The sequence below is a fragment of the Myodes glareolus genome, chromosome 13, assembly GCF_982192425.1.
Source record: "Myodes glareolus chromosome 13, mMyoGla1.1, whole genome shotgun sequence".
Classification (NCBI taxonomy): Eukaryota; Metazoa; Chordata; class Mammalia; order Rodentia; family Cricetidae; genus Myodes; species Myodes glareolus.
The window spans coordinates 11721965-11749317 of record NC_142038.1 but is presented as its reverse complement, the minus strand read 5'-3'; the positions used below and the strand labels follow the sequence as shown (position 1 = coordinate 11749317).

The 27353-nt window shown below is 44.9% G+C and overlaps 1 protein-coding gene across 3 annotated transcripts in view; it reads right to left on the bottom strand.

Moving 5' to 3' along the window:
- The window catches only part of Katnal2 (katanin catalytic subunit A1 like 2), a 68319-nt gene that overhangs the window by 15034 nt on the left and 25932 nt on the right, over positions 1-27353 (bottom strand). For 2 of the 3 annotated variants that reach the window (XM_048419665.3, XM_048419666.3), the window contains 10 exons: positions 26899-26944; positions 21020-21134; positions 19934-20032; positions 17239-17337; positions 16979-17056; positions 13212-13310; positions 10795-10858; positions 10552-10670; positions 5893-5984; positions 1934-2044 (listed from right to left, as the gene is read on the bottom strand). In XM_048419665.3, the coding sequence (XP_048275622.1) occupies positions 1934-2044; positions 5893-5984; positions 10552-10670; positions 10795-10858; positions 13212-13310; positions 16979-17056; positions 17239-17337; positions 19934-20032; positions 21020-21134; positions 26899-26944 (922 nt within the window). The remainder of the gene's footprint in view (positions 1-1933; positions 2045-5892; positions 5985-10551; positions 10671-10794; positions 10859-13211; positions 13311-16978; positions 17057-17238; positions 17338-19933; positions 20033-21019; positions 21135-26898; positions 26945-27353) is intronic. The other variant, XM_085676408.2, reaches the window with a different exon arrangement.

The window sequence follows — 27353 nt, the reverse complement described above, 5'->3', positions numbered from 1 at the left end:
AGCCCCAGTTTTAGCCTAGAGTACTTAGAGCAGGAAGGAGCACGAAGACAACAGCGGACCCCGGCCAATCAGTCGCACAGAACATTGCAGGAGCTACTGAATTCACATGGAGGGGAGGGCTCTCTATTCTTCTGGAAAATGTGTGTGTAAGTCTCTCAAGGTACAGACCTGCCACGCTTGTATTAGGAGCCATACAGTCTCCCACCCTCCCTAGTAAACACCCAGAGCCACCAGGCCGCAGAACAAAGGCACAAAAGCAAAAGCAGTTTGGAACTATTTGAAAGTAACAATCCTTGGAAAGTAGAGGACAAGGACACACACACACACACACACACACAAAACAACAGAAAGAAAATAACAACTGACTGGCCAACGCCCAGTTAGTGGGTTGCTGTGTCTGGCGGTGGCAAGGCAGGGGGTACAACCCAGAGCCTTGAAGCATTTATGTGAAACTGGCCTGTTTAGGAATCTGTCATGTGATCTCTCTTGATTTCTTAGAAGATTAAGTAACAACTGTCCCAGTTTGGCTGAATGGAATTTTAACACGGGTGATCCCATCGTGACTCTAGCCATTGCAACACCAATGGAAGCTTAACACCAATCAATGACTTCCAAAGATGTTTAGTTAAACACTGAAATCTCAATTCTCTATTGGACTCCACTTTTAGCATTGTGCATAAACAAATCTTTAAATGTTAAATGCTAGTCATCTGAGCACAAGAGAACACATATTACAGATGTGTAGGGAGGTGGGCCAGGTTCAGACTGCGAACATATCTAAAGGAACAGATTAAACATGGATTGCCTAAAATTGGTCTCTGTCTCTTCTTGTTTGGGACCCGGAGGATTAGCATGATCAAAGGAGCTTTCTGTTTGTCCCTAAATATGGAAAAGGAGATGGAGTGGGGTGAGAGAGCCCAGCTCTGCTCACTGCTGTATGGGGTGGGGTGAGAGAGCCCTGCTCTGCTCACTGCTGTCTGGGGTGGGGTGAGAGAGCCCTGTACTGTTCACTGCTATAGGGCACAGTGGGATGAAACAGCCCTGTTCACTGCTGTTGACCACCGGCTGATTTGCCTTTCATGACCTTGGTCACCCTCTAAGAATGCTTTCTTATGCATCTCCTTCCCTATCCGGGACATAAAAAATAATAATGTGAAAATGTTCCAAGAACTGTAAGAGCATTATAACATTTTAAAAATATATTCTCTGAGTAGATATTGTTTTCCCCTAATCAACATCTCTTATTTCCCAATTCTTCTAGAATTGTTCTTAAACCACTCTGGGATACAGTTTGAATAGGAAACTCTGAGAGTAGATTATATTTTCAATTAGAGATTATTTAGTTTTCTATTTACTATATGGCATTAGAGAAAGAATTTTTCTCCTAACTTAAAAAAAAAACTTTAATTTTAATACCAATAAAAATCAAGCCGCTATTTCTGAAATGTTCTTTGAGAACTAGAGATATTAAGCATTTATAGGTCTACGCAAAACCTCTGCCTGATTCAAAAAAACCTATAGTCCCTCCTATGTCCTAATTTCTGTTACTTTAATAATAATATAAAAAACTGACAAAGGTGACTTCAGGGAGAAAGGGCTTCTCTAGCTCACAACTCCAGGCTACCGTCTATCACCTCAGGGCAGTCAGGTGGCAGGACCACGGCCAGGGGCAGAGGGAGATGAACGCATGCGTGCCTCTGGATGAGCTCGACTCTACCCTTACACAGTTTAGGGCCCAAACCCTGGGACTGGCGCTGCCCACTTTCACACTGGTCTTTATAGCCACGGGAGATTGGCTCCTTGTCACCCACACCCACTAGGGATCCAGTTTTGTGTGTTACTTCAGTGCCTCCTCCTATAGCTCTCCCTGAAATCTTTATCTGTATTCAGTGGATCACGAACATACGTGCGACGTGTTCTCTTGATGCCTTACCACGGCAGGTTAGACGCTGCTAAGACAAATACGAGATCCTCCGAGCGGGCCAACCCGTCCATCTGCACCAGGAGTTCCGTCTTCATTCGGAGGCTCCCTTCGTGTTCTCCCCTGCAGAGACAAGGAGACAGGATGCCCTCTCACAGTCTCACAGCACAGCCTTTGCCCTCCTGACGTAAGGGGCACTCACAGCAATGCCCTGTGGCTGAAAAACAGGCTCCATTCTGATAGCAAATAAATGGGCATTTCAGGTAGACACAGCTGGTTTACGTTTAATTTCTATTATTTTCTTTTAGTTCTGTGTCAACCCTCACTTTATCATCATTGCATGTATTATTTACCTTTTTATTACTTTTTATGTGAAAATAAAGCACCTGAAATGCCCATTAGTCACCCCTGAGGCAGGCCAGAGAGGCCCGTCTTTGCAGGGGGAGACCAGTGAGAGCATGCAGGGGCCTGTGGCTTGGGAGCAGCTGGCTGCTCCTTTCAGGCTGATGCAGCAAGGCAGAGGGCTGCAGTGGGGTCCGACAAGGCACAGTAAGGTCAGGTTCATATCCCATGTCAGTCAGCCATAAAGCCCACCCATCCTGGCAGGTCCACCATGTCAGTCAGCCGTAAAGCCCACCCATCCTGGCAGGTCCACCATGTCAGTCAGCCCTAAAGCCCACCCATCCTGGCAGGTCCACCATGTCAGTCAGCCCTAAAGCCCACCCCTCCTGCCTGCAGCCTCGTTCTTCTGTTTTCCTGCTGGGAAAGTGGTTTCCACTGGATAAAATTTTACAAATTATTTTCTAATTCTACTTTTATATTTCCAACAAGCAAATCTTTGCCTTTTATTAGCCTGGGCTTTGTCTCAATTAACAGACTATTAAAGGTCACTAGTAAATACAGCTACACAGAAATTTTCCAGACACCTGTTTTTTATATTTCCAGATTGAGGTGCCAAATTTAATAAAAATTTCAAAGAGTATCTTTGATCATAACAAATCAACCAAGTTGAGAGAGTGCTTTCCTGGCAAACACAAAGCCGTGGGTTCAATCCCCAGCACGTGTATTCACACGTGTAATCCCACACTTGGGAGGCAGATGCAGGAGAATCAAAGTTCAGGATCATTCTAAACTATACATTGAGTTCAATGCCAGTCTAGGATACAAGGGAACTCTAAGGATGTTTGGGAAAGCTATATGCAAACTTACTATTTTATGCTTCATATATATGTGTGATGCATTTACTTAATTATTCTTTATCAATAAAAATTGGGAGTCAGATATCAGTAAGATATCTGATATCAGTAAGAGTAAGAGCCTGAATAAACACAGAAGCAGAGGAGAAGCCACCTGAGATCTCCTATCTCTTCTGTTCCTCCATCCAAAAGGGCTGGGATCCTAAGCCCTGCCTTACTACTTCCTGTCTCCTAACTGTCCTCAGTTCTCCCAAAATCTCTATAGTTAATTTTGGTCAGTTAATGGCTAGCTCCACTCTCTGACTCAAATCAATCTTTATTGTCAGAATGAGATCAAAATACATACAACATATGTGTGTGAGCACATGTATGTGCATGTACATAAATATATGTACACACACACACAAATACATACAAGAGTTTAATTGGAGTTGTCCCTCACAGGGAATTATACTCATCTCGGAACCCATTCGTCGGTTGTCAAATAAAAAGTCCCGAACTTTCCTCTCCTCTATTGTTGGTCAAGGGTGTTCTAGAGAACCCAAAACAATGCAGGCTACTGCTACTGCTCTTGAGTGCCCATCAGAACTTGACTGCAAAACCCTGTGGCTGAAGACAGCACACACATTGGTCATAGCACATTGAGAAATCATGTTAGTATAGGAAGCTTCCTCCCTACTGGATCACTCTCCAGAGGGTGCTATGTAGGATGCTGAGGGAGCGGCAGTCAATAGTCTTTGGCTGTTACTATTTTTCCAAGACAGGGTTTTTGTATCTCTGGCTGATGTGGAATTCATGATATTGACCAGGCTGGCCTCTAATTCACAGAGATCACCTGCCTCTGCCTCCTGAGTGCTGGGATTAAAGGTGTGCACCACTATGCCTGGCTTGGGAGTCAACAATCTTATCCAGCTATGACCCCTGTAAACTACAGTAATGACTGATATGACAATAGTCACATGAATGTTATGGAGATAACCAACTGCTTTCTGATTGAGGTTAAGGCCCCATTCACTGAGAAAGTGCATGCCTGTTACTATAAATCCAGCCAATACCCCAAGGTTGGGGAGTTCATTGACCACAGGGGTCAACCTACTATTATGATTTCGCTAACTGGGCATAGTATAAAACTGTACTCTAAATTCCTAACTCTCTGCCCATAGATTAGTGGAGCTCTCGTAATTCAGAGAAGTTTCTTTGGGTGAGAGACAGTAGTTAATGCAGAAACTCAAACTGGTCAAAGTGAAGAGAGTAAGTGACTGTGGCGTGCTTGGTCACTAATGGGACAGATCTGTCCCAGCCTTCCTCTCCTGAAGCTCAGCCCAGCCTTCCTCTCCTGAAGCTCAGCCCAGCCTTCCCCTCCTGAAGCTCAGAAGCCATTTCAGAGGGTGGGGTAGGAAGGGATCAGGGAGAAGCAGAATCAGCAGCATCTTCTGGGCATGACAGGACAGATATACTCAAGACCTCACGGTAGCGCTGAGTGCCTCACCAGACCTGCGCAAGGGCAAGCCAGTCATTGAGCCCGCACTCCTAACTGAGGAGCTATGGACAGTCCATGGCTTCTAGGGGAGAGAAAGTCAGTTTTCATTAAGGGCATGGCTCCTGGTAAGTCGACCATGCTCCAACGGATGTATATAGTCAGCACAAGTCAGAGTCAATGAATTTTTAAATAAATAATTTTCACAAAATAAAGACACGAGCCAGGCTGTGGTGGTGTACACCTTTAATCCCAGCACTCGGGAGGCAGAGACAGGTGGATCTCTGAGCTTGAGGCCAACCTGGTCTACAAAGCAAGTTCCAGGGCATCTAGGGCTACACAGAGAAATCCTGTCTCAGGAAAAAAGAAAAAAAAAAGGAGGGAGGGGTGGTGAGGATCTGGGGGAAAATTAAAGGGAGTAACTAAGAGCAAATGTGTGCAAAACAAACTGTATGAAAATTTCAATTAATAAAATATTTTAAAATAAATTTTCAAAACTTAACAATGGGGACCGAGGTGATAGGTAAGTTGGTAAATGCCAGCCCTGAGGACCTAAGTTTTGATTCCCAGCATCCACATGAAAGGCCAGACACAGTGGCACATTCTCTCTCAAAAATACAAAAAAAAAATGCAGAAAGAGACTTCTGACTTATACATGCACACACACACACACACACACACACACAGTACAAGCACCAACACAAACGTGCACACACAATGTCACACACACACACAAAAATCAAGCAGGCAAACAAACAGCCCTATTTGCCCTTTTGAACGCATAACCAGGAAGCATTTGTAACCAAGAGGCGCTCCTTCCTTCTGGGAACATTTTTGAACACTTAATCTTTAGAAATAATGCATGTGACAGATGTCCAAGAATCATCAGTTTCCTCTGCTTCCAGAGAATGTAATGCAGAAGCGGCTGATCCTGTGGCTGCATGGGCCAGCCCCAGTCCCCACAGGCAGCCCTCCGGCTCCAGAGGAGGTTATTTTGAGGCAGCCAGGCCATCATGGCAGCCTGGGATCCTGCGGCTGGATGATCTTCAGGCCTGAAAGCCACTCTGTGGGGAAGGGGGGATGGTGCTCCCTCCGGTTATAAAAACTATTTAAATCAGCTACTCAGTTAACAGGATCTAATTTAAAGACCTTTCCATGTGTCTGCAGAAAATTTGTGGGCTTATTAATAGGCTCATTCTGCTGGTGAACATCGATGGGCTTCCGACCATCACACACACTTATAAAGGGGAGAAATGATGACCCAAAAAAAAAATAACCAAACCAAACCCGTCTGTTACCCAGGAGTCATGCCTCTCTGACTCATCACAGACTCCAGCTCGTCCAGGAAGATCGTGGAGGGGGCATGATAGCGGGCAAGTTCAAACAGCACCTGAGTGGGCAAAAGCAAGAGCGGGGTCAAATATATATTCTTAAGTTAGTCTTTGACACACATGTAAACTTTAGCCCTCAAATGTTCCCAGATTAAAAGCTTATAATTGCTGGAATAATAAGCATTTGCTCTCTACCAGTACTCTGGGGCAACTTTATAACCATCACCGTTATTTCTCCTTAGTTCCACCTTAGGGGGATGGATGGTCCAATTATTTCCATTTATCATTTGATAGAGAGTGGGTGGCAAGTTCAAGGTTCCAAATGATAAGTATGAGAGCTGAAGATACAATTCAGTTCCCAAGCTCCTAATTGCCTCGTTAACCCTCGGGACACCTGCCAATAACATGCTCCATGTGGACGCAAACATCCTTAGGATACATAAAATCATATAGTAACTTTCTCCCCTTTATCTTTAGGAAAAATAGGATTATTCTCAGAAGGAAGAAATTCAGGAAAAGGACACTCATGGATAACAAACTGAAAATGTCCTTTCTGCTCCCCACGTGATTCCACAGGGCCCCACTGCAATTCAACACAGCTTGCTAGGATCAGGTTCTTTGTACACCTTTTTCCTTTTGTTTGCTATTGTTACAGGGTTTTGTTGTTCTTGAAACAGCTTCAGCTAGACTGGAACTCACAGTATGACTCAGATTGGCTGGTGAACTCAGGGGATTCTCCTGCCCTGCCTCTCAAATGCTAGAGGAGCAGATTCCCAAAGGCAATTCTTAACTGAATAAGACGTTCCGTTCCAGAGTAAAATATGACAGACTGAACAAGAACAAGAAAGCAGCCAGCAAGAGAACAGACATAAAAACAAAATAAAGAACTCGACAGGGAGATATACTCGTGGTGAGCAGTATAAAGAGCTAAATCTTTTATTTTTTTAAAATCCTGTAGCTGATCTCTCGAGCGCCATGTTCAGTTCTTCACTGGATGGCTGGAGAACGCAGCAGTGCTGAGCAGAAAATCCGAGATTCTTCAGCTGTCCTGGGGGATTTATTCTCCATGTCACTGAGCATAAGGAAAGCATCGCAGGATAAACAGAGGGGAAATGCTCCGGTGTGGCTTTCAGGAGTGGCAGAATATCCCTCTGAGGTGTCTCTGTCACCAAGGAGGAAACCTCTCACATCCCGTAACTCAATGAGTCCAAGGTGATGAGTCAGCATTTCCCTGTCACAGAATCCTGGTTCATAACCCCCGGCTCCTTCTCAAAAACTAAGAGTAGGACTGTGTGTAGATGTTTCCTTTAATGGAAATATCCCCTCCTAGACAAAGGACAGAAGCTAAGGAGACTCAAAAAATAAAGGGAACATAAAAGTCTTCAGGAAGTAAAGGGAATTTACAGGCTCAGGAAGTAAAGGGAACTCACAGGCTCAGGAAGTAAAGGGAACTTACAAGACTCAAGGAATAATGAAAATTTAAAAGGCTCAGGGAATAAAGGGAATTTACAGGCTAGGGTAGTAAAAGGAATTTACAAGGATTAGGGAATCAAGGGAATTTAAAAGGCTCTGGGAACCCTTGAAATACAAGATTTAAAAGGCTGATCCCCATGGTTGTAGAAGCAAGAACAACTGGTACAGAGAGGAGATTGTGTGATTGGCGGAACTCCCTGCAAGTTGCCTAGGGAGCACCAGGTATGCATCCTCCATGATGATTGGTGACTCAGATGTCTTCACTTCTATGTCAGTCATCTGTGTTCCAAAAACTCATTGGTTGACACTTGGGTAGAACTGTTTATTTGGTATTTAGCAGGGTGAATGCACATTGGTTCACACACACACACACACACACACACACACACACACACACACACACAGAGCAAAAGTCATGAAACAAAGGGCAATTCTGGGAAAACACCTCTCTCATACACTGGAGACCAGCCAATTAGGAACAAGTCACTTTTCTTCCTGTCACAGAAAGAGAAGCCCAATTATACCTGATTTTTAAAGTGATTACAATAACACCAATCGACTTAATGAAAAAGAGGATATTAGAACCCTATATCAGACCTACACACAGTTTTAAAGCGCTTACTCAGGTGTAGAAGACCAAGGGCCTCTTCAACATAAAGTTAGAAGAACTAACTGCATTTAGGGCTTAGGTCTCCATATTGCTCAAATTACTGAGTTTCCATTCCCAGAGAATAAATAGAATCCTGGTAAGTGCTTCTAGAAGCTTTAGTCTAAAATATCCAGAGGTGCTTGGAGGAAGTTAAATCATATGAGGGGGAGGGAGATATAAGCATCAACAGGTGTACGCATTTGCTAAAGAGATCACTCAGCTATTCAATAGTGCTCAACTCCTAAGAGGCAGGAGCATTAGGAGAGGAGGGGGGTTCACAGCCCAAAGGTTCCCTATAAATAACTCCTTAATTGGAATAGAAAGAGAAACAAATGGGAGAAAACGTTTTTCTGATTGAGGGGAAGGTCCTAAAGGGTTTGCTTTCCCTAAAAACCTTTACAGGAAGGGGTGGACAGAATGCTTAAACCTCCCCAGGTGAGGAACTTCCCAAAATCTCACAGAACAGGAAAAAATAACTTCTACAAGGAAATAAGACCCTTCAAGGTTGGCAGAGGTTTCCAGTTTCTTCTTGAATGTTTTTCAAATATTTAAATGAAAATGTATTTTTCATAAGAAAAAAGAATATAAGTATCTTCTAAAGTAACTTGTAAAATGCTCATATTAGGGGCCTGGGGGGTGGCTCATTCAGTAAGGGGCCTGCCATGTGACCTTGAGAATATGAGTTCATAGATTCCAAATCAAGGAAATGTACGCTTTCATGCATTTTCCAGAAAGCCAGGTTCTTTTAAACATGTGGTGAAGGAGATGGAGACCTGGGACAGGAAGGATTGCTCACTCCTGGAATGATACTAAAGCAGAAAATAAAAAAAAAACCTGAGCTAAAAAAAAAATACAAAGAAGGAACATTCCTGTGATTGGCATTTCTAGACATTCAACACTAAATAAGAAACCATTTTCTCTCCATCTATGTTGAGGATCATCATGAAATATCTAAATGTACATGTTTGTCCACCTGGGGCTTGTCCGGGGAGTCTGGGAACTTTCTTTAAACCCTTTGCAGTATCTTGTGCTCATGGTTCCAAACACTTTTTGTGACAGGACATAAATCTCTACCCTTCAGGGGAGGGCGTCTTTTGTGAGTTGTTTTACTGTTACCCAACACACAGAAATTAAACACACACACATCCCAAAGAGCTTTAGGCTGATAATGATTGTAGTTAATAGAACCTCAGCCCTTTGAAACAGAACTGACCAGAACCCTAGGGATCCACACACAGCAGATAAACAGGAGTACCTGGGGATCTGGTCTGAGACAGCCTCAAGATAAAGATCAAAGGAGAAAATGTAGATAAATATTTTCATAGATTTCATCTTGATCCAGGCGCTGTGGTACACAACCTATAATTCCAGCACCTAGGACAATGAGGTGATCCCAAAAGACATGAGTTCAAGGCCAGTCTGAGCTACATCTACAAAAAAGCCTTGTCTCAAAACAGTACCACTAAAATAAACAGAGCAACAGAAAAGAAATACAATGTTGAGGGAGTGATAAAAATCCATAAAAACTTAAACATTTGAAACAACTTGAAAACAATAACAAGGAGCTAAGGGCTAATTTGGTGTTATAGTAATTGCCTGACATGCAAATGCCTACATTTAATCCTTAGAAATGAATGAAAGAATGAATGAATGAATAGTCAAAGTAATAAATAATAGGTATGGTCTTAATTTTAACCAACCCTCCTAAAATATCCCATTATGTCTTCTAAGCAGTCTACGATCATTTGGAAATTAGCTTTATGAGGGACCATAATTCCAGAGTAATATTTTAGTGTGATTTCTTTTCAGAAAGTAAATTTTACATTCACTTAGTATTGATTACTTATCAGTCCTTCTACAGGAGGCAACAATCTAACAGGATTCCTGGCAAGGCTCCCCCTTTATGGCAAGGTGTACATCACAGTAGCTGTTCTCTTAGGGTGACAGGAAGATACAGCAAAATGTTAGAGTGTAAGAGATGCCATGGGCCGGGAACAAGATATGGTAAAGATGGAAACATCCACAGAGAATACACTGTGCAGGCAATGAGCAGAGGAAGAAAAGATGCTCAGAACATCTGAAAGAATAATTAAGGTTTATGTCTTTCAATTCCTCCACAGAGTGCATAGTGTAGGGTCTGGCACACGGCAGTGGCCTCACACTAAATGTTAACTGGATAAACTGTACATGCTTAATAATGAATGGTTCTTGAGTGAAGAAAACAGTAGGCCACTTTAGAGACTTTTATTCTCGCTTTTTAATCCTAAATTGTGTAAATCAAAAAATAGCTGTTGGTAAAATTCCAGAAGAAGGGAATCCATGTTTTGCTGATGGCAATATGATTAATACCCACATGTGACAGTCAATCCACTTCCTGGGCTTTGAAGAGTCACAATCCAAGTAGAGGCTAACATATATACCACCTTAAAACCAACACGCTCTAGCATAATTTTGTACTTTGATATTCAAGAAAACTGATTTTTAAACATCTTAAGAATTCCTACCCGGACAAGTTTTTCTGAATCTCCTCTCCACTTGCTGACAATGGTGGAGGCAGAAATGTTAAAGAAAGTCGTTTTGCACTCGGTGGCCACCGCTTTGGCCAGCAGCGTCTTTCCTGTACCTAGGGACACAGGAGGATGACCATGAGCAGGTGCTTCTGCTCCTTGCCTCACTGACGGCAGCAGCCAGGCTCCCACAGACATCCTTCGCCCCAGCTGACAGGCAGAACAGAAAGATGCGCTTACCTGGAGGGCCGTAAAGCAGCAGACCTTTCCAAGGGGAGAGGATGCCTGTAAACAGCTGTGGGTACTTGGAGAACAAAGAACAAGGTGAACATGAGTACATCAGCCTGCACATCCTGCAGGCAGGGCAGGAGGTCCTGCAAAACAGCCCCTCTAAGGCTTAGCCCCACTTTTTAAAGGTCCGCTCCTCTGTGTGGATCTTGTTTGTCTCGGGGCATTTTCACACTGGGTAAATGTCTGAATTAATTTTTGTGGCTTCTTAAAAGCAATAAATAAATAAATATGTACATACATACATAAAGAAAAGAAAGGGATATGCAGCTATTTTCTTCTCTGTGGCAATAGTTATTTCTTCTCTCTCCCTCTCTCTCTCTCAAGACAGGGTTTCTCTGTGTAGCCCTGGCTGTCCTGAAATTCACTCAGTAGACCAGGCTGACCTTGAACTCACAGAGATCTGCCTGCCTCTGCCTGGGATTAAAGGTGTGCGCCACCACCGCCCAGTGACAACAGTTATTTCTATGTATATAATTTCCTTCCCTCTATGTTCTCCATGTGGAGCCTTCAGCTCCTTTTTAAAATCATAAAGAAGACACAGACCCAAGATGAGTCCTAGAACCAGCCCACAAAGGTGTGTACCCGTGGGAAGCTCCATGGTGAAGCCTGTGGCAGAGGCTGAGGATACTGAGGCTCAGAGGATGCTAACAGGTTTCAGTTGGGTTTCTTCCATTAGCTCAAGTTCAAACCTTCTAGGAACTGGACAGGACTGGTGGAAGACAGGGGAAATGACTTCATGTTCTTAGAGTCCCACTGGTACTGATGGCAAACACACTCCCATCGCCTGTGGAGGTTATAATGCCATGGAAATAGCACATCCAGAAACGGGGGAGGGGATGTAACCCTGGTAGATTCTCTGTCGACCACGTTAAACGCTGTGGGTTTGTTCCCCAGAATAATGAAAAATAGCATATCCAGGGTGCCGATAAAATGCTCTATTCTTCTCAAAAGTTTTGTGCTATGGTTTCACTCTTAGCTCTGAATAAATATATTTCTTACTTCCATCTGAGCAGGATGGGGGGGGGAGATAATCTGAATTTAATGTTTTTTGTTTCCTTAGAATGAAAGTATGGCAAAATCAAGAACTTCATGGAGTCAGAGGTAGTAATACACAGTTGCTGTTGTTATTTTAATGAATGTGTAATCTTGCCCTTAGGAAATTATAGTCCACAAATTATACAAATTCTGTATAGTGGCCTCCCACAGAAGAAAGTAGAGTTCTCCACCACCTGTACTGGTTCTTGGCCCTCTGACCTTGCCCAGTGGGATGCTAGAAAATATAAAAAGTGGCTTGAAAATGTAAGATGAACAAATGGAAGGGGGGCCATGAAAAAGCTCGCACGTTAGGACATGATCTTTCTTCCCTCTCTCTAAGAACCCTGTGAACAAGGCTGAACTTGCTTGTTGCAGGATTTGGCCATATGAAAAGACCTGGCTGCCCATTACTCCAACTGTTCCCCCAGGTCCCCCAGTCACTCTGGCTGATGTGTGGGAGCGCCAGGCAAATGATACTATGTGGAAACAGATGAGGTAGCTTGGCTGGGTTCAGCTTAAACTGCTCACCCACAGAATGACAAGCAAATTTCTGTTCCAAAGATTGTTGTTTTAAGGCCCCGAGTGGCAGGGTGGCCTGTCAGATAGCAAGCACTCTGCAATACTCTGACCACCTCCTCTCCCCTCTGGAAGTGTGCTGTTTCTTCTGTCAGTCTGTTTCGTGAGGTGTGTAGAAAACAGTCAAAGGCAGGTGATGAGAACAGCATGCTGGTGCTGCTGGTCATGGCCCTGGAAGGGACTGTCTGTCTAGCCGAGGCAAAGCCCCTGTGGGCTGGTCTGAGTCAGATCCATAGAGACAAAATGAGAGGCCTCTCCTGAGAGGTATGTGTACGACAGGGAGCACACTCTTAGGGAGCAAGCCAGTGGTCAGTGTTTAGCATCTGAAAAGCTGTGTTCCACATTGTCTTACGTCTTCAGTTACCACTGAGCAGACACTTTGAACCAATATAGAATGTGACTTTTTAGAAAGATTTATTTTTATTTTGTGGTAGTATGCACAAGTAACATACAAGTGCCTGAGGACCAGAAGAAGGCAGTGCCCTGGAACTAGAGTTATAGTGTTATAACTCATGGGAAGCTATAGTGGCAGCTGCAAGCCACTTGATGTGGGTGCTGGGACCCTCCCCTCTGCAAGAGCTGCAACAGGAACAGGACTTAAACTGGTATAGCACAGACGGGTGTGATGCTCTAGCCCTGACCAAGAGTGGCCGAGTCAAAAGGCTATTTTACAGACAGAAAAGTCACCACACCGTCTCTTCTTGACATAGCTTGTCTAGTTGATAGCAATCAGAAACATGACTTCCCATACTTACCCTTATTGGGTACACAACGGCTTCTTTGACTAACTGCTTGGCCGCGTCCAGTCCAATAATGTCGTTCCACTTTATGTTGGGGTTATGGAGATAAATGTCCTGCAATATGCATTTGATTATTTTGTTAAAACTGATGTTTTCTTCCACTTCTGGAACAAACATGGCAGCACAGAACACCAGACTTAATAGGATATAATGTGCTGATGATAAAAAAATATGCTTCCTGAGTATTATAATGTAGACCTATGCATACATGATAAGTTGGGGTTACTTTACCAAAGAGATGGGAAAGTAGTCAATGATTTTCCCTGAATAAAATATTGATAGTAAAATATGGTACTTTTTTTTTGGGGGGGGGTAGGTATAAGAGTGAGCTATACCTGCTATCAGCCAATAGCAACCTGTGCTACTTTATGACCACAGTCAAGAAATGCCTTCAAATTACCCTAATTTTTAGTGGAAAGCATATCCTTACCATAGCTGGGCATCTGTCTAGCTATTTGATCTGGCAAACACTTTCTTAATTTGTTGCAAACAGAGACTTCTCCTATGCTCCCTTGAAACCAATTTCCCTTTTCCCTAGTGAGCATTCCCTGCTTCCAGCTGGAGCGATTGCTTCTGCAGCGTTCGAGGAGGCCAACAACCAAGTGCGTGCGCAGTTCCCCTCTTACGGGAGAGCCCTGTAGCGACCACCCCAGGGCAATCAATTAAGTCGCTTTTACTGATTACTAATTTACAGTTTTCCAATTTCAATTTCACAAGATGCCTCTGAACAATCGCTCTGGGCCCTTCTCCGTCGGAGCTATTTCAGGCAAACAACGTCTGGCGTATTACTTTTTCTTAAGGTCCTTTCCTATGTCATTCTGAGTAAAGAACAAGCCTGGAAACTGTTTATCTACTTGTTTTGTGTGTGTGTGTGTGTCTCTGTGTGTGTGTGTGTGTTAATATGTGCTATGTGCACATGTTTCAAAAATATAAAAGTATGTTTTTAAAATGGCAAAAAATGTTATGGTCCTACGGCTACTTCCCTCCCCCCAGGGTTCCCCACCAGGAGTTCCACTTTACTGAGAAGTATTTTGGTATTTTGTAGCTTGAATTCTTTTTTCCTTTTTTTCCTCTCCCTCCTCCTCCTCCTCCTCCTCCTCCTCCTCCTCCTCCTCCTCCTCCTCCTCCTCCTCCTCCTCTTCTTCTTCTTCTTCTTCTTCTTCTTCTTCTTCTTTTTGAGACAGGGTTTCTCTGAGTAACATCTCTGACTGACTTAGAATTCACTTTGTAGACCAGGCTGACCTCAAACTCACTGAGATCTGCCTGCCTCTGCCTCCCGAGTGCACCACCACCGCCTGGCTGTAGCTTGGATTCTAATTGGTCTTATCAATAAAAACTCAGAATCCAGCCAGGTAGTGGTGGTGCACACCTTTAATCCCAGCACTTGACAGGCAGACGAGGCCAGCCTGGTCTACAGAGCAAGCTCCAGGAGAGGCTCTAAAGCTACATAGAAATCCTGTCTCAAAAGAAATAAAAACAAAACAAAACAAACTCGGAGTCAGATATTAGGGGGTGAAAGCTGAAAGACCAGAAAAGCAGAGCGGCCAGACACTAGTTCTTACTCCTACCCCAGACCCAAAGGGCGGTCCTGTCTCTATGAATCCGCAAACTGAATGCCCTGGGCTCCTGTCTCCTCCTGTCGTATATTCCTCTCTCTGCCCAGCCATACCCCTTCCTGTCTCCACCTTCTTAGTGCTGGGATGAAACGCCTATGACTCCCAAATCCTGGGATTACAGATGTGAGCCACCACCGCCAGGCTTGTTTTCTCTTTTAGACTAGATCAATCTTGTGTAGCCCAGGGTGGCCTTGAACTCAGAAAGATCCATCTGCCTCTGTCTCCAGAGTGCTGGGATTAAAGATGTGAGCCACCACTACCTGCCCTCTATGGTAACTAGTGGCCAGTTCCACACTCTGATCTTCAGGCAAGCTTTATTTGGTAAAACACAAAACACCACCACAGTATTTATTGGAAATGATTGGGTCATACGTGATGTATATTGTCCATTGTTGGACAGGGTAGTGAATAAAAGACCCAGTCTTTCAAATTTTATGTTTTGAGAGAGGGTCTCACTCTGTATGCTGGCCTGGAACACACTGTGTGGCTGGGTTTTCCTGCTTCATCCTCTGAGTGCGAGATGACAGAGATTATATCACACCCAACTCAGGATTCCAAAACTTGGGGAGAGCACACATCTCTTATTAAGGCCTTTCTTAGGAAATCTTGGCACACAATGAGGCTCCATCTACTTTGGTATTTGAACAATCTGTAGATAAGTGCATTTCCCTCCATAGTCTAGGGGAGACGCTGAGTTTAACAAGGTGATGTTTAATTTCCCAACCCAAAGTTCTTCCTTGTACACATCCAAAGTCGTTTGTCATTGCCTCATGAGGAAATGATCTTCCCATCACTGGAAACATACAAGAAGGAGCTGTGTCCCCTTCCTCGGGAGTGTGGGATCGCGTCAGGTCACTTCTGTTCTCTACTTTGAACTTCAGTCATGCTACCCTTCTGTGGAGACAGGAAGGAGACTTCATATTTGGGGGTATGAGGAGCATCAGCCTCTGCTTCCTCGTGTATCCCGGCAGGCTTGCTCTTTACCCTGCTTCACTGGTGGAAACCTCATAGCTGTCTCTCTTCTCTATCACGTTACCACATCCGCCTCACTGAAACTGCCTTTCAGCACACAGGATGACCTGTGCCCCGAGAGGGATGCTAGTCCAGGGTTTTCATCTCTCTATCCAGTTCTCCATCCTGGATACTGCTCAGGGACCCTTCCTCTAGAATCCTGCCCCTTTCTCCTCCCCAGCTTTGCTCCAAGTGCCTTCCAGCTCCCTCTTCTCCATCCCTTTCCTACTGCTCCCCAGATGCACTCAGATGCAACCAGAGTCTCTTGAGGTAAGCCTGGGCCTGAGTCACCCGCCTCTGTCTGCAGGCCCTCAGAGCCTCTGGTAGCGCAGTGGACATCCGTCCACTGAAGCAGATGCCCTCGCAGCTCAGCAACTGTACGCTTTTTGGAGGATTTTTTTTTAAAGAATCTTTTTGACCCTACCTCAGTTTCCCTCTTCAATTAAACTGAGATCAGTGGAAATTAGAAAAGTCATCTGTAATCAATAATCTATTCTCAGCTTAAGAAGTTTGCTTAAAACCATCTAGCTAGAAAGAGAAGGCTCCAGAAATCAAGCTCAGGTCAAAGGGTTTCGGGGTTGCATCACTGGCCATTCATTTTCACTCCTTTAGGTTCCACGGCGCAAGTTTGAAGTATCCTTAGCCTAGTAATAAAAAATCTTTCTTACTAATCTGGCTATGTTCAAGGAAATTTCCAAGTGTGAGGTCATCACACTCCCAGACCCCGCATTTTCAGACTGGGGCTCTTTAAACAGAACACACGTGTGCTCCGTGCTTTTCTTAGAACCCTCTTTCTCCGGCTCTGGGGCCCGCCAGAAAGCCTTTCACCTGTCCGTCCCTTTCTGCATCTTTTTTGCTGTCTGTTTTCTTGGCCCCTATAGTAGGATGGTGGGCTTTTTCTATTGTAATTTTATGATTCTATAATTTATTTATCATGCATTATTGTGCCTCTAAACTATATGAGTGCCTCTGCAAGTGGGGGCACTTTATAAATAAATGATCATATTTATTGTTATTAATAAAAGAAGCAGCCCACAATGCTCCAGGAGCCCTGGTCTGCCTCCATAAATTTGTGAATTGAACAGCAGATCTTACCCGGCTCACCACGGCTGCCAGTTCTCGCATCTCACTGTTCATGCCAATAAATGCACTCAGAGGTTTCAGCAGCCGCTCCTGGGGAGAGGAGCAGAAAGGCTGGCCTTACAAAACTGCTCCGCGATGTGGGAAGGAAAGTGGGATCTTGGAGAAACTAACGGTGACTGGTTGCAATGACCTTTGACCAAATCTCACAGTTCCCTGGACTCGGGGTGATACTCCTAGAAGTTCCACGAGATTTGGGCAGTTTGGTCACTTACCGAAGGGTCTGGGTTACATTCGAAAGTGTTCAAGGCGAGTTCATTGGTGGCTCCTTTGATAGCATCTGTGAGCAGCCCCCGGAAGTCAATGATTTGGCCCTAAAAGGGAGCAATGGTTATTTAAGCCATAAACACACAAGAGCAGGGTAGCCTTAGAGCTGGGTATCTATACCCTTGTAGGGCAGGCAGATTTCATCTCAAGGGAAAGCTGAGCTACTGCTGAATAAGATGATGTGCAAAAGCCGGGACTGTGTAAAAAAACAAAACTAAATAATTCTTCAGAATGGAGTTAGATGAGTAAAATTCATGGACGTTTTGCATCTCTGACACTCAACATCTGCTTCCTTATGTGGCTACTTGCCCTGTCTGACCACATCCCTTGAAAACGTTACATATGCAAGAAGAACCCACTGGGACGCAGGTAAAGATAGGCCCGTGTGCTGACTGCACGGCCTGGGACAGGACAGGTAGGCAAGGTTCTCAGGCCACCCCTGCAAGTGGTGAGTGACATTTTAACCTGTGAAGCCGGGGAAGTTAAACAATTTGCCGAGGGCCACAAGACTAACAGTAGGCTGAGGCCAGGACTCGAACCCAGATGTTTGCTATTATGTTTGATTCTGAAATGTCTTCCATCGTGTCATGAGTTTGAGTATCTGGTCCTACTGGCACTGGCGGCTCTGACGCCTGCCTGGCAGACCTTGCTACTGCCAGCGGTCCTTTGATGGTTGTTACACTTACCTCTAACTCTAGTCTAGCTTCTGCATCCTGGCTGGACCCCAGGAAAGGAGTTCAATCCCAGACTCTCACTACCACAGACAGAAACCCCGCCATGCCTTGCCGGCCATGATGGACATCCCCTAAAGCAGGGAGCCATGTCCTCCCTTTTTTTTAGCTGCCCCTGTCAGTCATTTGGTCACAACAGAAGGTGTAACTAACATAATCTTCCAAGCTCCTGGAGCGCAGGTAGGACACACTTCCAACCAGTAGAGTTTACCGACTGTCTGTTGTGCGGCAGCGAGGACATGGGCTCTCCTTTCAACCTCACAGTTAAAGCAGGCAGTGCTATGGTTTCCATTTTACAGATTTCAAAAACAAACAAATAAAAAAAAAAAACATAAGGCTTGACCACAACCTAACCACTGCAGCACTGTGGGCTTGGGCACTGACTCCCCAGCCTGTACTCCAAAGAACAACATACTTTTGACATCTTCAGCAAGGCGTCAGAATCCAATGCTAGAGTCCCTAAGACAATGATGAGAAACCCTCTTAGGGGGAAAACTCCTAGGCACTGTCACCCAACCCATGAACATTTGAAAATCTGGGAGGGAAAAAAAATCTATCTACCTTTTACACAAAGCCATTTCTACTACAAACAGAATTTACAGCCAGACTATTTCAAAGGTTAAGTGCTGGGTTAAATAGTCCCTTCCTTGGGACTCACTCAGAGACACCGCTTATATCAGTGTGAGACATTCACAAGAGACTAAAGCCACAACACTGCTAGGTACACCACAGGGGACTTGGAATTTAAGGAAGGCACTGAGGACTAACAAGGAAGCATTTTTCTGGGGGAAGGCAAATGCATCCTCTCCCTCCTTATCAGTTCTCTGAGGCCTCCAGGGAGCCATACAGGCCACGGAAGGCAACCCCCAGGCTTTGTGTGCCTGGTAGCCCTTCCAGCACACACCACAATGACCAGTTTGTGTGCAGGGCAGCAACCCATGGTTCAACAACTTGGCTGAAGGAGAAGAGTTAATGAAGGACACCCTGGAGGGTCTCTCGGGAGAAACATGTACTCTTCTTGCCAAAGGGTCTACTACCCCTACCTTTGCTACATCCACCCCATCCGGGACTTTTCTCTTAGAGAAACTACTTTTTTACAAAGTCAGACCTGAGTTTCATCAGAAAAAAAAAAACAAAAAAAAAAGGCAGAAATAGCTGGTGCTGTCCACCTTTAATCCCAGCACTCGGGAGGCAGAGGCAGGCAGATTTCTGTGAGTTCGAGGCCAGCCTAGTCTATAAAGTAAGTTCTATGCCAGCTAGTAAGACCTTATCTCAAAAAGCAAAATAAAAAACAAGAAGGAGGAAGAAGGAAAGGGGGAGGGGAGCAGAAATATTTATTAAACACAGGATCAGCTCTAAACCAACTAATCTTCATGGATCACAAATAAATTGTACTCAAGTCTGGAGCGTGCCTCTAAGCAGGAGGGCATTAAGCAACTACCCTTGGCAGGATCATAAACAAACAAGCACGGGACCCTCCGGGGCTGTCCTTCACTCAAATGCAGCACACTAATGTCTGTTGCTGTCATCCCAGGGCTCTTTGTGCTCTCCTAACCATTTCTGATAGCAGGGAGCAAACATAGAGTTTTGTGACCAGCAGGCAAACACTCTACCACCTGATTACACCCTGCTGATCACTGAATTTTTAAGCTGAAAGGAACCCTCTCTCTTCTGAATGTCCATTTGCAAACGAGGAGCCTGTGGTCCCTAGAGAAGGATCATTCTAGAAGGTCCTTCCAGAAAGGAGCGGGCAGATCAGAATTGCATGCCGGGTTTCTGATTCTCCCTTACCCCACAGTCAACCTTTCATGCTTTTGTTGCTGTGGTCATGTTTGGCAAAAATCACGTGATTTCCTTTTTCTAGAGAGAAACAAACTCCCTGTTCCACCCTAGGGTCCTGAGTCCCACTTACTCTTCGTGGGTGGGCCTTTTCCTCTGTGCCGTTCTTCTGGATTTTTGATATGTTTAGGCCAAAGTCAGCATTCTCTACTTGAGCATTATTGACATTCTCCTGGAGGAAAAGGAAGGCCATGAGAAGTCAGATGTGGAAGCAGCAGATACCCAGGTTCTGACTGCCCATCCCCTATGCAGAACCAACTAACCGTGTTCCTGTGTCACGAGGAAGGAGCTGTTCCCTGAGGTAGAGACTCCAGACCATGAGTTCTAAGCAGCCCTGCCTGTGCACAAACACCTGCACTCAGCCCACTCCCACAAGTCTTTTCTAGCTTGTCTTTTCTCCTCTGGCCAAGACTGACCAAGTCTGGGGATTCGGCAGAGTTGCCCAGCCCCCTGTGGAACTCACCTGTCCCACGTCATCTCCTTCTACCTTAGGCACAGCTATAACCCTCTTCGAGCCAACTGAATCCCACAATCATTTCTTCCCACCCCACTAGTCCTCAGCAGTAACCTTTGCTGTTCCTTCTCCTGATTTCCACTGTCCCTTGCTCTTTAAAACCTGGAATGTTTTGCCCTAGATAAGAAGGTTCTGGACGTAGATCTCCTGAGGCAGGAGCCACTGACTTCACCCATCTACTGGGCCCATTTCTCTTGCTGCCCTCCCTTCTAGAAAGTCTAGTGTTGTGGTAGGGGTGAGGAGTAACCCTACATGCAGAAGCCCAGCAGGAGGTGCCAAGGCCCAGCTGTATCTTAGACTGCTCCTGGACCACACTGGGGAGCCAGAGGACACATTTGGGATGGGAAGACCTTTCTGCACTTATTTCAGCTATGAATATCTTATCAGCCAGCCCCAAACTGTCCAATACCCTCACCCTGAGCTGAAACTAGAGAAGGAGCTGGCAAATCTAGGAATTTGTCCATTTTCTTCCATTTTTTTTCCCAACATACTAAAACATCTACAGTATTCAGGAAACTCTACAGTTGAATTAAACTACAGCAATTTTAAAAAGAGAACTTCAAAAGCAACAAAGAAATAAGCTAATTTTGTTGAGGCCATTTATCAGCCAAGTGTGGTATTACGACATCAAGCAGCCATCGTGACCTGTTTAGAATGGTCCTTGACAGATTTGGTGTCCCCTGTCTTCACTATTGAGGTTTTGGGTCGTAGCCTCTGCTGACAGATCTTGGGGAGATTTTGACAATTGTCATTTGTCACCCTAAAGAAGGAAATAAAAACTTTCATGAACGCATTCTAACCATTTGATTCAAGGTAAGTAAATAACTAGTGTAACACATTTAAAAGGAGTTCTCGAAAGACACATGCACACAGCACAATGAGGCTCTTGCAGCTGCACCATGTACTTGCTCCTAGCTGACCTGGTTCCAGCTTCCTTCTGGCTACTCACTGGGCTCCTCTCAACCAAGCTAGGGTGCCCACCCTTCCCAGGGACCCCCAATCCACCCTCTTCCATTCTCCGTCACACCATAGAGGTTCCATGCTTGGCATGTTGCTTTAGTTTTTAAAAACCCACACATACGAATGAATTTTTTTTAAAAAAAAATCTTTAAAAACAAACAAGACTTTAGAACAGCAGTTCTCAACCTGTGGGCCCCAACCCTTTTGAGACTCAAACGACCCTTTCACAGAGGTCAAATCTCAAATATTTCACATACCAGATGATATTTATATCACAATTCATAACAGTAGCAAAATTACAGTTATGAAGTAGCAATGAAATAATTTTACGATTGGGGTCATCAACATGAGGAGCTGCACTAGAGGGTCGCAGCATGGGAAGGCTGAGGACTACTGCTAAGGAAGAATATTCCCACTGCTAACGTCTCCCACTCTCCTCCAAGCATCAGACCAGGGAGACCTTGGGGTGGGGGAGGAGACAGTCCGTCCTCTCACGTTATGAAACACCTGAAGATCTAGGGCTCTGTCTGAGTTGTAACCCTGTACACTGAATATCCTTCCTATAGGCTCAGTTGTTAACAGCATGGGCTGCTCTTCCAGAGGTCCTGAGTTTGGCCCTCAGCACTCATATCTGGCAGTTCACAACTGCCTGTAACTCCATCTCCAGGGGATCCGACACCGTCTTCTGACCTTTGCAGGTAACTGCACACAGATACACACAAATACACATAGATAATAAAACACTGTGGAAAGAGAGCAAACTTAGTCTGTGTCTGCTGTCACAAATCACTCATCTTTGCAAAATGATTTCTCATCAGTATGTTCATGTCTGGAAAAACACAGTGACGGGGCTGGAAGTCAGAAGAGTGGCTGGTAAAGATGGGGTTTATAGAAATGGAGGGGACAATGGGAGTCTGCTATTGTCACAATAGTCAGAGCACACACGTTTGAGTGTGCATCACATATCACTACAAGGGGCAGAACTAGTCTGTTCAGTACATCCTCATTAGTAGGCAAAAAATGGTATTGGGATGTTTGCATCTTGCAATGGAAAACAAGGTCAAAGCACGCAGGACCTTCTTAGAGGCCATCATGAGCTCTGATGCCTTAGGCTGCTTTCTTCTCTCAGTTCTTTGCAAGATATCTGTAGGAGAGTCACTAGAGGAACGACTCTCATATTCTAAATGATCTCAGACAGCTTCTGCCTCAGTTCAATTCATTATGAAAAAAAAAGTTGATCATCTCTAATATAAATACTAGGTCAATAGTACTACTGGTGTCCACACCCTAATGTTCAACTCATGAGAGGTGGACATGGGCCATTCATAGGGCATCTTTTTTCATCTCTAACCTAGACATTAAAAAAATCTGTCCTTCAGGCTTTTTGCGGGGACAAAAAAGGAATAATCATAAAATGAGTATCAAGCATTTCATACATGCAAATTTTACTAATAGGGTTGGTTTAAATATAACTATAATATATTACATAATATTATATATAATATAACATATTATATAATATAATATAAATATAATATATATAATATATAAAATATAACACATAACACAGATGCAAGTCTCAACATCCATTTGGGTCTCTCAGTGGTCCAGAACTCTGGTCCTCCCATTTTGATTTCCTGCCAACAGCAAAATGAACCATCAAGTTTGCTTTGATATGACTCAAGACAAAAACACCAATAATTATAAAATTCTTCTGAATGTAGAATCAAACTACTTTGGCCTTAACTTTATCCATCAGTCCTGTGCTCAAGAGAATTCTACTGAGAAAGTCTAACCTCTTGCTACGACTGTCAGCTTGATTGGACTATAAGAAACACCTGGTGAGGGGCTGGACCGATGCTAATGGCCTTCCCCAGCACACATGTGGCACTTCGTAACTGTCTGTCATTCCAGTTCCAGAGGATTCAATGCCTTCTTCTGACTTCTGCAAGCACTGCACAAGTGCAGGCAAAATACTCATAAACATAAAATAAATTAAAAAAATGCCGAAGGGGCATGTACACCTTGGGGCATGTGTGTGAGGCTGTTTTCAGAGTTCAATAGAGAAGGGAAGACCTACCATAAATGTAAGCACTGGCATTGTTGTGAAATATTTGTACACTATGTGAACATACATTGCTGTGATTTGGTTTAATAAGAGCTGAATGGCCAATAGCAGGGCAGGAGGTATAGGCAGGACTTCCAGGAAGAAAGAGAGGAATCTAGACCAGCAGAGATACCAGGAGACAACAGGAGTGGCAGCCACATGATAGAAGGTAGATTAATATAAGTGGGTTAAAGTTGAAAGAGCTAGTTAGGAACAAGCCTAAGCTATAGGCCAAGCTTTCATAATTAATAATAAGTCTCCATGTCATTATTTGGGAGCTGACTGGCGGAACAAAGAAAGACTCATTAAGTAGCATCCCATGGGTCGGGGTTCTAGAACAAACAAAAAGACAAAAAGGAGAAAGCCAACTGTCCTTTTTCTGCTTACTGGCCAGTTCCAGAGACCAAGCCACTCCTGCCACCATGCTTTCTCCACCATGACAAACCACATTATTCTGGGCCAAAAATAAGGCCCTCCTCCCCTAAGCTGCTTTTTGCTGGGTATTTGGTTGCAGTGGTGAGAGAGCAGCTAACATAGCCCTTAGGAGAGCAAAGGAGATGCTGTGCTGTGCTGTGCTGTGCTGTGCTGAGCTGTGCTGAGCTGTGCTGTGCTGTGCTGAGCTGTGCTGAGCTGTGCTGAGCTGTGCTGTGCTGTGCTGTGCTGAGCTGAGCTGTGCTGAGCTGTGCTGAGCTGTGCTGTGCTGTGCTGAGCTGTGCTGAGCTGTGCTGTGCTGTGCTGAGCTGTGCTGGGCTGGGCTGGGCTGGGCTGGGCTGGGCTGGGCTGGGCTGGGCTGGGCTGGGCTGTGCTGTGCTGTGCTGTGCTGGGCTGGGCTGGGCTGAGCTGTGCTGAGCTGTGCTGAGCTGTGCTGTGCTGTGCTAAGCTGTGCTGAGCTGTGCTGAGCTGTGCTGTGCTGTGCTGTGCTGTGCTGTGCTGTGCTGGGCTGGGCTGGGCTGGGCTGTGCTGGGCTGGGCTGGGCTGGGCTGAGCTGGGCTGGGCTGGGCTGGGCTGGGCTGGGCTGGGCTGTGCTGGGCTGGGCTGGGCTGTGCTGTGCTGCATTCCAGCCATACCCCTGGCTGCTCCTATCACTGCTAAAGTCACCTAGCTCCCAGATGCCTTCTTGTCTTGGTTAGCTCCTCTCTGTCCACTGTCATTAGACCAGAATAAACTAACCTCCTAGTTTTGGGACAGTGTTTATCCATTGATGAGGCCTGAGACCACATCGGAAATCACACTTCACTTGAGCATGCTGCCCTACTGTTAACTTGGTTTCTAGGTCTCTGATCTTGCAGTGGGGAAGGGACTTGTTAGATCCTGAACTTTATTCCATCAAATTCCACTGTCATAGGCCCATCCCACAAATTCTCTGTTGTGTGATGTTTTACTCTTCTGGCTTTTGTGGGGGCCCACCACCCAGTTCCTAAATAAATCACACATGGAGGTTTATTCTTAGTTATGAATATCTGACCTCAGTTTGACTTGTTTCTTGCCAGCTTTTCTTAAATTATCCTTTTGCCTCTGGACTTTTATCTTTCTCTATTCCTGTATACCTTTATTTCTTTCTCCATAGTTCGTTGTGCAGCTTGGTGGCTGCCCTTGATGTCCTCTTCTCTTTGTTCTCTTGCTCCCCTCTTCCTTGTTTCTCCTATTTATCCTCTCTACCTGCCGGCCCCACCTATCCTTGCTCCCACCTCGCTATTGGCTGTTCAGTGCTGTATTAGACCACCAGGTGTTTTAGACAGGCGAAGAATCACAGCTTCACAGAGTTAGAGAAACGCAGCATAAACAAAAACATCACACCTTCAAATAACATTCCCCCAAATTCTCAAGCCTTTTGGGACCCCAATTTTGTCACCTGTCTCATTAGTTAACTTCCCGCCCTTGGATCATCAGCAGATCCATAACTGGGAGAAATCTCTGGTGCTAGGCACAAAATTAGGAAAGAACACTTGGAAGACTGGTAGTCAACCAGATGACACACCCTGTTACAGAGTGAGCATCTCAGCATAAAACAGCACCCAGAGCAGCTGGAGAGATGGTTCAGTGACTAAGATCACTACTGCCTGTAACTCTAGTTTCAGGGGATCTAATGCCCTCTTCTGGACTCTGTGGGTACTGCACAGGTGTGGTGCACATCCTTACAGGCAGCTAAAACACTCACACACATAAACAAAAATAAAATTCTTTAAAAAATTTTAAAAGCCCACAGTGGCCAGAAACACTGCCCACTGATTTCCTGATTCTCCTCCCTGACTAAGCATTTGGGGTTTATCCCTGGTGCTTGCCACACACAGACATCAACCCAGAAAAACTGAGGAAACCCCAAGTGGCTTTGCATACCACTGGCTCCTCCTTTTCCTTTTACATGTTGCTGGCCAACATGCATGTACCAAGTGTTGTGCCCTGAGCACACAGCAGGCATGAATGTACTGAAGGACAAGCGGAGCCCAAGTGCATGCCAAGGCTGGCTTGTTAAATGCCCTCGCTGTTGCTATGCACAAGCCATTTTAGCATCAGCAGAGACCGACTAGCTTCCTGGGAACTATGAATAGGGCAGCAGTGCTCCATCGAGGCAGTGACACTGTCCCGAAAGCACAGGGCAAAGCAGTGGTGGCTCAAGCAGAAGACAGTGACAACCATTGTTATGGCACGGGCTCCAACCAGCCATTGCTACAGAGGATGCCGAGAGCCCTGTGGAGGACTCTGGGCTCTTCCTTATCAGACTGGATACAGGGAACTGAAGTCACAGAACCGAGGCCCTTGATAGGGCACAGAGAACGCACACCTCTCAAGACCTAATTACTTATCTAAATCTGAGTTTCCTTTTTCTGGCACATTCTAAGATTTAGAAAATAATTTTTTCATGATATAAATTGAGTATACAGTGGAGTTCCTGCCAGAATTGTACTTTCATTTGCCCCTGAGTTTTAGATTTTTTTTATACCAGCAAAATCCTACAGTCTCTGCTGCCCCAAGCCAGCCAACCCAGGGGCATAAACCAGAAGCTTGCTCCATCTTTATAAAAAGCAGTTGTGGGAACGGGGCATCAATCTTTAAGCCTTGAAGACCTGGACTTTCGAAGCCGCGTGGCCGGGAAAGGCTGGATATCACTGAGAGAAATGTGCAGTGACCCCGGGAGAATCTGAAGACACTGGCTCAAGTCCAGACAGTGGCGACAACAGGGGACTCCAAGGTCACATGACTCAGTCTGGTGTTGCTGGCAGTCACGGAGCTGCACTGGAGACTCTTTAGAAAAGAGATCCCACAGACTCTTAAGCGTTAAGCTGATCAGGCCTGGCATGCCAGTGCACACCTTTAATCCTAGCACTCAGAAGGCAGTTCAAGGCCAACCTGGTCTACAGAGGGAGTTCCAGGACAACCAGAGCTGTGTAGAGAGACTTTGTCTCAAAAAAAAAAAAAAAAGGTTACATTGATGATGACGAATCATGAATCACTTTACCTTCTGTTGTTCTTCCCTCCACTTCTTGGTGGTAAATTATTTTCTACTGTGGAAAAACAAACATGGGGGAGAATTTAGTCTTACAAGAGAGCAAACAAACTTTCAGGTACATTGTTCTTTCACAATGTTCTTCCACGGTCTTACACTGTGCGCTTCAGCCTCTAACCACAGACAGCTGCTCTAATGAAAACTGAAGGCCCCAGAGAACAGAAGGGACCACAGCTTCTCAGGCATTCAGAGACACACAGAGAGACACCCAGACCTCAGGAAAAGCATCGCAGGCCGCTCATGTGGGGGCAATGCCCACAACAGGCTGCCTCAATGGCTTGCCACTCCACTGAGAATTCACGAATTTGCCACTGTTTTCTGGGTCACATAGCACTCCAGGACTGCATGAGTCTGAGAGGAACATTGATTGGGTTAAATTCTGCCAACTGACCTTTCGAATTAAGCCA